This window comes from Pleurodeles waltl, chromosome 5, assembly GCF_031143425.1.
Source record: "Pleurodeles waltl isolate 20211129_DDA chromosome 5, aPleWal1.hap1.20221129, whole genome shotgun sequence".
Lineage (NCBI taxonomy): Eukaryota > Metazoa > Chordata > Amphibia > Caudata > Salamandridae > Pleurodeles > Pleurodeles waltl.
Window position 1 is genome coordinate 425,212,785 of NC_090444.1, and position 12,013 is coordinate 425,224,797.

The following is a 12,013-nucleotide window of genomic DNA, read 5'->3' on the forward strand; positions in this document are numbered from 1 at the left end:
TTCAGGGAAGCCCTTAAATACTAAATTTAAGGGCGTGTTTAGGTCTGGGGGGTTAGTAGCCAATGGCTACTAGCCCTGAGGGTGGGTACACCCTCTTTGTGCCTCCTCCCAAGGGGAGGGGGTCACAATCCTATCCCTATTGGGGGAATCCTCCATCTGCAAGATGGAGGATTTCTAAAAGTTAGAGTCACTTCAGCTCAGGACACCTTAGGGGCTGTCCTGACTGGCCAGTGACTCCTCCTTGTTATTCTCATTATCTCCTCCGGCCTTGCCGCCAAAAGTGGGGCCGTGGCCGGAGGGGGCGGGCAACTCCACTAGCTGGAGTGCCCTGCGGTGCTGGAACAAAGGGGGTAAGCCTTTGAGGCTCACCGCCAGGTGTTACAGCTTCTACCTGGGGGAGGTGATAGCATCTCCACCCAGTGCAGGCTTTGTTACTGGCCTCAGAGTGACAAAGGCACTCTCCCCATGGGGCCAGCAACATGTCTCGAGTGTGGCAGGCTGCTAGAACCAGTCAGCCTACACAGGTAGTTGGTTAAAGTTTCAGGGGGCACCTCTAAGGTGCCCTCTGGGGTGTATTTTACAATAAAATGTACACTGGCATCAGTGTGCATTTATTGTGCTGAGAAGTTTGATACCAAACTTCCCAGTTTTCAGTGTAGCCATTATGGTGCTGTGGAGTCCGTGTTTGACAGACTCCCAGACCATATACTCTTATGGCTACCCTGCACTTACAATGTCTAAGGTTTGGCTTAGACACTGTAGGGGCACAGTACTCATGCACTGGTGCCCTCACCTATGGTATAGTGCACCCTGCCTTAGGGCTGTAAGGCCTACTAGAGGGGTGACTTATCTATACTGCATAGGCAGTGTGAGGTTGGCATGGCACCCTGAGGGGAGTGCCATGTCGACTTACTCGTTTTGTTCTCACCAGCACACACAAGCTGGCAAGCAGTGTGTCTGTGCTGAGTGAGGGGTCCCTAGGGTGGCATAAGATATGCTGCAGCCCTTAGAGACCTTCCCTGGCATCAGGGCCCTTGGTACCAGGGGTACCAATTACAAGGGACTTACCTGGATGCCAGGGTGTGCCAATTGTGGAATCAAAAGTACAGGTTAGGGAAAGAACACTGGTGCTGGGGCCTGGTTAGCAGGCCTCAGCACACTTTCAATTCAAAACATAGCATCAGCAAAGGCAAAAAGTCAGGGGGTAACCATGCCAAGGAGGCATTTCCTTACATAAGTGAAAAAGAAAACTTGCACCAACTTCAGAAATAGGCATTCTAGCATCTTTTTCTAAATATTTCTAAAATGTACATTTTTCCACACAAAATGTACATGCTGCGTAAAATGTGTTGACTGTCATTAAGGTAAGTCATGAAAGTGAAGCAGGATTTAAATTAAAAAAAAAAAAAATGTTGAAAAATATAGGATTTTCCTACTTTGAACAGTTGTAATGCTTAGCTCAAGTATTACAAAAGTAAATCATGAAGGGCCAATTCCATGCAAATTATTCAACCTATCCAGATAAGAAACGTTTGGGGCTCATTTACAGAGTCAATGGTTATCCTGGAACTCTGGTACCGATCCGGTCCTCAGACTTACACTGGGCACCATGCAGTTCCATCCACTGGGTCAGGGCCAAGACTATAGTGATACAGGATGGACTGAGCAAACACATTACAAAATCTTTCTTGGACTGCAGACGGGCATTCTGAAGATATGTACGTCCGGCACAAGCTACATGATGCGAGCCAAAATAGGGCCAAGAAACATACAGAATGACCTGCATGTCTGCTTCAGAATGCTTTTCCCAAAGCATATACTGCATGGGAGACATGAATGTTCCTGGCAACCGAAATGAACATTTGTCACCGAGCTGAGATTGTAAAAAACAAAACAAAAAAAAAAACTATTGAGATATTGTTTTATCAAAGTCTGGATATGGAAAAAGACATCTGTTGCACAAACAAAAATACCAACCTATGAACCCTATCCTCTTATAAGCCAATGTTTAGAGTGGTAAACAAGCTAATATTATTACCATTCTGCCATAAATCGTTTTATGTGGTTGATTCCATGTGTTCAGAAACCTCCTGTAATCATATTTGTGAATCACGTCAATTTTATTTTGGCACTGTAATAAGAATGGCATAAAACGCTTTACGCAAATTATTTTTTTTAAAGGAATTATCTCTCTCTCTCTTTCCACCAAATACTGCCCAGCGGCAACCTGGCAAAATCAGTCTCGCAGTGAACAAGGGTATTGAGTGTTACAGAAGGAAAACCGCTCGAGAAAGGAAAGGAAGGCTGCGGTGACGTCCCGGGATTACTGGCTCTCAGAATCCCTGGATATCCCTGGAGGATCCCCGGCTGCCGCATTAATCCCTGGAAGCCAGCAGGTCTACACGTCAACCCAGAGGGCTCACGTAAAGAGCATTAGTGTGTCAGGTCAGGAAATTCAGATTTTACATTGCATCAACGCTGTTATAGCAAGAAAAGGAAAGGTGCTGTCTTTGGCCCAGAGGGCTCTAGCAGGTTAGACAAGTTACCTGCACCACACACCTTAATCTGGATCTGAAAAATGGACAATGTTTATGAAATAAGAGAACAGGAGTGATTTACAGTTCTTACTTAAAGAACTGGCAAATCACAGTCGATGTAGAACAAGGATGTTATTTGTGCATGTATACTTTCATAATATTCATTTTAAAATTTAGATCATGGAATCACATGATCCTAAATGAACAGGGTTTTCGCAATTGCAACGTATTTTGTTATTTTCTTCTGATTTTCACTGCCTGAGGATCAAGACCGAGAAACTGTTCTACCCTTAGAACATGCTATCAGGATGTGAAAACGTATCAATTCACTGTGACTTGCATAAGCAATTTCAGTCTAAATCTACTCTCTCACCTACTTGAAGACCCTCTCTCGTTGCATAAGGCTACCATTGAAATCCTATGAACAGTGCATATTTGATGGTTGCTGGTGGGGCCCACTAGAACCCATTTTTGGGGAATGGCACTTATTGCTGCTCATCAGACTTTGACCCAGAGCAAGAGAGGAGAAAAAACACAAAAGGAGGGAAGGAGGAGGAAGGAAAAAAATTAAAACCAGTGACAAAGGAATATAGCGGGGATAAAAAAGAACGCAAAAGAGTGAAATGAAGAGGCGAGGAGTGTCTGGTGGTAGAATTAAGAGGCATGAGGTGGAATCAGGACTGCAGCCTTAGTGTTCGGCACCCCGGCATTCTATAGCACGAGCTGCTGGCTTGTGAGCAAATCTTTGGGCACTTATTCTTCTACAAATTAAGCAATGTATAGAAAATATATCTTCCTACACCAATATGCTGCTTTTGGCTGCCTGCGGATGCTCTGCTACGCAGATGCAGAGAACCTGACCTGCACCTCTCAGAGCCACTCTTGGCCCTGCTTCCCCTCCGAGCTATTACCTACCACTGCCCTCAAGCAGGACTCGGAATCTCCCTCCCTGTCAGCATCCCCTATGCAAGCTGTAGGTAATTAGTGCTCATGGGTATTAAGCATTCCAATTTATCAGCTTAAAACCTTCCTGCCTCTACTGTACCTGTGTCGTGTTCAAGACAAATGCCCCCACTGTGCTATACCTGCTCTATGTGCAAGTATGGCATAGAGCAACCCCTGCAATAAAAGCATAACCGTTCTAAAATGAATTAAACTTGACTTCAATGGGAACAAAATAAAAAAATAAGAACGTACTTTAAAGTAAAAGTATCTTTTAAAACATCTGACAAGAAAGTGACTGCGGACTATTATCTGTATAGGCCAGATTATCCGACTGAAATAGATCAAAGTCAATGCCTCCACCATCGCCCAACAGGTAATCAAGGGACATGTCCTTTATGTTTGTTCTACAAGACGCACTACTTTAAGCGGGCTTAAAGCAAAGTGTGACTGCTTCTTCCCACACACTTGTGGTAAAGCTTAATAAAGGCGCTCTGCTCAGGATAGGCCTGAAAGGGGAGGCATCCAAATCCTAGCTTCCCACTCTCACTGTGTGTGATCCAAGATGGCCTCCAGATCTGGACACACCATCCAAAATGATGCATCATGAGGCAAGTGTGCACTAGTTACAGTACCCCATTTCAACTAGGTAGAGCGCTCCCCTGCTACCCATGTTATATTGTTTAAGTACTATGTGCTAGACAGAGGCTGGAGAGACAGCATGCATATGAGCGAGGGAGGGTGTATGTGCATGCCTATGTTTGTGACTCTTGCATTACTGTTATCCAACTTCTGTAAGCTAAAGTTATAAAAGGCGACGTGTGGAATGCTTGCAAATAATATGAAATACTAGCAATCGCGTTGAGAAGCATTCCAATCCATCACTTTTCACCTGCTGTGCCAGTCCAGAGAGAGACTCGCCTTATGCAAATCAGTACTAGCCCTGCTCAAAGCCTTTGGTGTGGTTGATGTAACGCCCTAAGTGAACACAGTCAAGCCCAGACGTGGGTCACTTGCTTTCTGTGCCACAGGAGCCAAGCTGTAGCGCACCTTACGGGCTGACAAAGCTGAGACGGATCTGAGACTGCTTATGTTCCCTTTTGGAGGGGGCCTTGCTAAACATTTCGGACATTTCTAGATTGACTCATCCCGTGAGCAAGGTGAGCACTGATTTGCCTAGGGTGACATTTCTGGGTGAAAATCGATGGGCTTGAATGCTACCCATAGTGACTGACAGTGGTTTAGGCTATTTGCAAGCATTCTTCCCATCGTCCTTTGTGTGTCTGATGGAGTAATACTTATCTTTGTGACAGAAGCTTGCAAGTAATGCCACCTATGCTGAATCTGGTCTGTGAGAGAATCATCCACTGCTGCTATTCCACGCGTTCCTTACTCAAGCATGAGAAAAAAAACATTACTTCACAGAAGGCATGACTGGCTTTGTCAATACATGCCTTAACCGTGATGCGCACAGCAATAAACAAAGACTTACTGGAATAGGTCTGTGTCTTCAGCATTCTCGACAATCCCAGAAGATGGTCTCTTGTTTGAGACAGGCAGGCATAGTTTGGTACACGCCTGTACAGCATAAAGGTATTAGAAAGCAGGTGGTCTTACCACAGTTTCCTTTCTAGGTCCCTCTTCAGTAAGTGGGACAATCGAGGCAAGAATCAGGAAGGACGGTGTGTGCTTCAAGCTCTGTCAATCGTGTGTGTACATGAGGAGCTTTCCTTAGCTTCTTCTAAGTAAAACATGCCTATTTCATGACTCTAACACGCTCTTTCACCTGACCAGATTGATAGAGAAACGGCTAATGCAACTGTTCGCTTCCCATCATAAACACCTCCAGCAGGCAGAGGACAGGAAAAAGATCATTTAGTTCTGGAGTAAAAGCTACAGCCAAACTCCTGATCCAGCCTTACGTCTGCGCCTGGGTTCACAGGTGCCCCCAAAATCCAGGCCCTCTTCCCCACCCGTCCCCCAACTCTTAGTTGGAAATGCTTGCCTGTGGCATTCACAAACCTACGCGAGAGCCCTCAGCTGAATCAGGAGAAGGCTGTGGTGGTGTCACAAGGTGACATCATGACAATGCATCAATCAAGACATATCCCCCTTAATAAGGAAAACGGTGTTCTGCAACTGAAAAACTTGCAACACTGAGAGAAAATGCAGCCAAGTCAGTGAAAGCTCTATTAGCATTTACCACTCGCATTTACATGCGCCATTAATCAGAGTGCATTCTGGTCAGCAGAACTTCAAGGTTTAAAACGCCCTCCATCTACCGTCCCGATGCATTAATAATTAATCACATAAGTACCTCTTCTACACATTTCTGTACAGTAAGCATGTGACCTTAGGGCATGTGTGTATAATATGCACTTTTCACATATATAGTGAACATCCTAATGCTCATGTCGGCAATAATAATCAATACCTCTTGGCAATCCTGTAGAAATTTCTGCATTTCTCTGTTGTCTTTAAGCCTCATCAGAAGCTCGCTGGCTGCCTGACGATTCTTTCTGTGCCTGGTTTAAGATACAAAAACACAAGCGAGCACAAACATTACATTATTAAGCAACACAGGATCCAGAACAAAGCAATAAAATGATCAGCCTAGACAGCTCTGCGTAACCTTTCCCATCAACATAGTGCCCGACTGCAGGGAATTCCAAGAGGGATACTTTAACATCCTGTGTGCATTGCTTTCTAGCGCTTCAAGGCAGGGGTGAGGCCCCAGCACCGCAGTTATGCAGCACCACTCTCACTGTATCCAGCAAACACAGCACACCTTGCACATTCAGGGCTACAACCGCCAGAGCCACGCATGGCTTTGGCAGGGACCCATGATCAGGCACCAAATCCACCCATACATGTCACTGTTTAAGGAAGGTTGAGTCTACAGTGTAAGAAAGTCCAATAGATGCAAACAACTAAAACGCATTAGGATTACAGAACAACGACAAACAAATAGGGCAGTGGCATTCATTTGGTTATGAAAGCATCGTCTGTAATTTACTCCTGGTGCATGATGAGACCCTGCACACATCAGCACAACAGAGGCAGTTTCTGCTGTGGCCTCCCCTTCAACTCATAACAGAGGACTCTGCTGCAACACAGTAACTGCGGGGACATCCTCCACTGCCATCGTCAGAGGAATGAAGCCAATGCTATATGGAAGTGTGCAGGGGACGGGCATGAGGGAAGGTGCAAGTAAAGACAACCAAAGGGGTGAACTAGCAATTACCTCCTCATTTGTCTTCCTCGTACTTAATCTATCAGGACGGGGACACACACACACACAGACACACGGACACACACACGGACACACACACACACACGGACACACACGGACACACCTCTGACCCTTCTGCCTGTGGGCTACAAGGATGGTTTTAAAGAACCATCTTCCTGCTTTGCTGGAAATCCCTCCTCTGCCAAGGCCTCTTGTGGACTTCCGGGTCCTTGTCCCTGGCTGCCTCTGAGATCTTGGGGTTGTTAATCCCAGCTAGTCTGCACATTTTGCTTTTTGACGGCATAGGCCAGGTGTCCTGCCACTTGGATCTCTGCAGTGCCCATTCAAGCCCTTGATAGGTTTCCTGGGGCTTATGGCTTGTATCTAGTTTCTTGTTTGGTTGCTGTCTGCTCTGGCCATTGGGCACTGTCTGTGAGGCTGTAGTGGTTGCCTATTTCTATGCAACCCTCGCCCACTCATGCGTTAGAACTTGCTACATTACCAGTTCGTAACTTAGTTCCTGGATGACTATTAAGCTCAGGTTTGGCTGACTGGAGCTGTATTTGAATACTTAACATTAAGCAGGCCTTGGTGGCTTCACGTCTAATTATGCAGTCTGCTGAGAGTTACCATTCATCTGCATCTTCTTATCTTGTGCTCTGAGGGGTGTCCTCACAGGCTGAATCCTGCGGATGGCTCTTTTTAGGTCAAAGCCTACCAGACATCAGTGCTGTCTGGTATGCTGACAACATCTCGGGGATATCCTGAAAGCTTCCCTGGGAATGCATTCCGCCCATAGCTTACTACTGGCTTTGTAACTCGTTTGCTTGTTTTCTACTTGCTGGCTCCATTTCTTTTAGACTGTCCAGCTTGAGTTCGCCCTTTCCCTTGCCCAAATCCCTACTTACTGTATTCTTCTACCAGTACTGGATTTCTGTAAACAGACCTTCAAATCTTGATCTTATCTTGTCGCATTTGCTGTGCATTCAAAGTCGTGTATCAAACACCATGCATATTCCACTATGCACCACTATGCGCCACTTCGTTCTGCACCACTCCACGTTACTTCACTCTAGTCTATGCCAATGCACTCTACCCCACGTCACTCCACTCTGAACCACTCCACAATCTTCACCAGTGCATTCTATGTCAATCCACTCTTTGCAACTCTAATCTACTCTCCACTCTATGCCACTGCACTCTACCAAGCACTACTCCACTCTGAAACAATCTTTTCTACGCCATTGCACTCAGTGCCACTGCACCCGGAGCAATTCTACTCTGTGCCACTGCACTCTACTCCACTTTACTCGAAACCAATGCACTCTTCACCACTTTATTCTATGCCACTGTACTCTGCACCACTCTATGCCACTGCCTTCTATGCCAACGCGTTGTCACTACTATAAACCTCTGCAGTCTATGAGAGTACTGAACTCTATGCCACTGCACTATTTGCACCACTGTCTTCAACGCGATTTTACTCTAAACCACTGCACTTTACACCAAGACACTAAACACCACTTTACTCAAAACCAATTCACTCTAAGCCATTGAACTCGGTCTTCTACTTTGCACCACTGCACTCTACGCCACAAACCTCTGCAGCATTCTACACCACTGTTCTCTACGTCACTGCATCCTAAGCCACTCTATTCTACTCTGCGCCACTGTACTCTGTGCCACTGTATTCTGCAAGACTGCAAGCTACACCACTGCACTCTACTCACAACACTGATACACTCCATGCCACTCTGATCGGTCCTGCGCCAATGCAGTTCACGCCCCTGCATTCTATGGTACTTTACATCTCTGCACTCTACCCTGAACCACCCCACTCTACGCCACTTCACTCTACTCTGAAACAATCTACACTACAACACCGCACACCATTACTCTAAGCCACTGCACTTGTCACTGATCTCTACACCAATACACTCTAAACCTCTTTACTCAAAACCAATGTACTCTGTGCTATTGCACTCTGCGCCAATCTACTCTGCACCACTGTACTTTACGCCACTTCATGCTAGGCCACTCTACAACACTCCACTCTATGACAATCTATCCCATTAAACTGTACTCCACTCTATAGCACTCTCCTCTGCTACACCTTGTGCCACTGTACAACACAGTATAATGCTCTATATAACTTCCTCTATGACACTCTATGCCACCTTACTCTACTCTATTCTACAACACACTACTCCATGCCTCTTTATGCAACTCCACTCCATGACACTCTATGCCACTCCACTGTACGCCACTCTATGGCATTCCACTCTCTTACACTACTCCACTGTATACCACAGCACTCTACAACAATCTCCTCTGCTCTACACCACTCCACTCCTAGCAATACCATCTATGCCACTCCACTGTGCCCTACACCATCCACAACAGTAAGCTACTCCACTCTAGGGCACTCTAAGCCTTTCCAATCTATGCTCTTCCACTCTACGACACTCAACACTCCAAGACTCCACTTCAATCAACGCCACTCCATAACACTCTCCTACACTTTATGACACTACATTTCTCGCCACTCCCCTTTACCCCATTAACATTTAACAATGCTGGACAGGAGCCACTCTAGTCTGCAACATGGCTAAAACATGTTGGCAAAGTCAATATCTCTTGCCTTTTTGCCTTGTCAATTATTGTCGATATGTGGGGTCTTGTGTGTTCTGTGCAAGAACACACTCAGATTTGATTTAGGTGTCCAGGTTTGATACCTTGATATTCGTGATCCTATTTGTTCCTGTAGATGCTGCCTTAAGACAGTCTTCAGCTGGCATTGTGCCAACCTTTCCTGATGGGTATTGTGTTTTTTTTTTAGTTTCTCTTTGGTGACTTGGTTCTGCATCATTTTAGTTTGCCTTGGTCTTTAACTGCTTCTGTTATTAGGATCTACAGGGAGTGCAGAATTATTAGGCAAATGAGTATTTTGACCACATCATCCTCTTTATGCATGTTGTCTTACTCCAAGCTGTATAGGCTCGAAAGCCTACTACCAATTAAGCATATTAGGTGATGTGCATCTCTGTAATGAGAAGGGGTGTGGTCTAATGACATCACCACCCTATATCAGGTGTGCATAATTATTAGGCAACTTCCTTTCCTTTGGCAAAATGGGTCAAAAGAAGGACTTGACAGGCTCAGAAAAGTCAAAAATAGTGAGATATCTTGCAGAGGGATGCAGCACTCTTAAAATTGCAAAGCTTCTGAAGCGTGATCATCGAACAATCAAGCGTTTCATTCAAAATAGTCAACAGGGTCGCAAGAAGCGTGTGGAAAAACCAAGGCGCAAAATAACTGCCCATGAACTGAGAAAAGTCAAGCGTGCAGCTGCCACGATGCCACTTGCCACCAGTTTGGCCATATTTCAGAGCTGCAACATCACTGCAGTGCCCAAAAGCACAAGGTGTGCAATACTCAGAGACATGGCCAAGGTAAGAAAGGCTGAAAGACGACCACCACTGAACAAGACACACAAGCTGAAACGTCAAGACTGGGCCAAGAAATATCTCAAGACTGATTTTCTAAGGTTTTATGGACTGATGAAATGAGAGTGAGTCTTGATGGGCCAGATGGATGGGCCCGTGGCTGGATTGGTAAAGGGCAGAGAGCTCCAGTCCGACTCAGACGCCAGCAAGGTGGAGGTGGAGTACTGGTTTGGGCTGGTATCATCAAAGATGAGCTTGTGGGGCCTTTTCGGGTTGAGGATGGAGTCAAGCTCAACTCCCAGTCCTACTGCCAGTTCCTGGTAGACACCTTCTTCAAGCAGTGGTACAGGAAGAAGTCTGCATCCTTCAAGAAAAACATGATTTTCATGCAGGACAATGCTCCATCACACGCGTCCAAGTACTCCACAGCGTGGCTGGCAAGAAAGGGTATAAAAGAAGGAAATCTAATGACATGGCCTCCTTGTTCACCTGATCTGAACCCCATTGAGAACCTGTGGTCCATCATCAAATGTGAGATTTACAAGGAGGGAAAACAGTACACCTCTCTGAACAGTGTCTGGGAGGCTGTGGTTGCTGCTGCACGCAATGTTGATGGTGAACAGATCAAAACACCGACAGAATCCATGGATGGCAGGCTTTTGAGTGTCCTTGCAAAGAAAGGTGGCTATATTGGTCACTGATTTGTTTTTGTTTTGTTTTTGAATGTCAGACATGTATATTTGTGAATGTTGAGATGTTATATTGGTTTCACTGGTAATAATAAATAATTGAAATGGGTATATATTTGTTTTTTGTTAAGTTGCCTAATAATTATGCACAGTAATAGTCACCTGCACACACAGATATCCCCCTAACATAGCTAAAACTAAAAACAAACTAAAAACTACTTCCAAAAATATTCAGCTTTGATATTAATGAGTTTTTTGGGTTCATTGAGAACATGGTTGTTGTTCAATAATAAAATTAATCCTCAAAAATACAACTTGCCTAATAATTCTGCACTCCCTGTATTATCAAGGTTGCAGCGATTCCCTTCTCTGTTCCCAGCCCTTTGGATGTCCTCATAGAATAGGGACTGGACAAGGAAGATTGACAAGGAGATAGTGGATCCATTTAAAAGTAACCTCCAATCCTCCTGTTCAAGTCTTCTTTGACCCAGTCCTGCATCACACCCCAAACCACTTCCTTGGCTGTCCTCCTCCATACCTTTATGGTTTGGTACTGCTTATAAAGTTGTAAAGCTAAGAGGTCACTTTTCTGGCCACTGGCCGAAGCAAAACAAAAATTAGTTGGGGGTAGCAAAGAAGTTGCCTCTATGAAGGTGAGAAACTGACCCTCACAGTAAAATATAGGTCAAGGAACAGCTAGAGTGCTGTAATGAAGATTACCAGTGAGTAATCAATCTATGGGTTGACATGAACACACAAAAACATTGCATGAGTATGTAACTATGTTTTGTTTCTATTTCTCTCATCAGTATTTTTAGTGTTTTTGTGTTGAGTTAGTCACAACTGCAATCTGACCTTCTAAGAGAAGTGTATGTTTATCTTCATAAAAACACACTGAACACTGGAAGCACCACTAGCAGGGTATAATCATGTTACCACTCACAGCATTCATTACCTTTCTAAATAAAGAACACATAAAAAACACACATATCTGAACTCACCCCACATGGGTTTAAGGATGTACCCCAAAGCAGACTGCAGAATACTAAAAAAAAGCTTAATGTTGATCACATTATAAAGCTACCTATAAATCTAATGTCTTGTAGTTTGAGAACACAGATATGGATTTTACTGAATTCAATATCAACAAGAAAAGCACTTCGCATT

At 44.8% G+C, this 12,013-nt stretch overlaps 1 protein-coding gene across 4 annotated transcripts in view; it reads right to left on the minus strand.

Moving 5' to 3' along the window:
* SPTBN1 (spectrin beta, non-erythrocytic 1) overlaps window positions 1-12,013 on the minus strand; it is a 502,311-nt gene that overhangs the window by 137,876 nt on the left and 352,422 nt on the right. For all 4 annotated transcript variants that reach the window (XM_069234188.1, XM_069234189.1, XM_069234190.1 and 1 more), the window contains one exon: window positions 5,914-6,004. In XM_069234188.1, coding sequence (XP_069090289.1) covers window positions 5,914-6,004 — 91 coding nt within the window. The remainder of the gene's footprint in view (window positions 1-5,913; window positions 6,005-12,013) is intronic.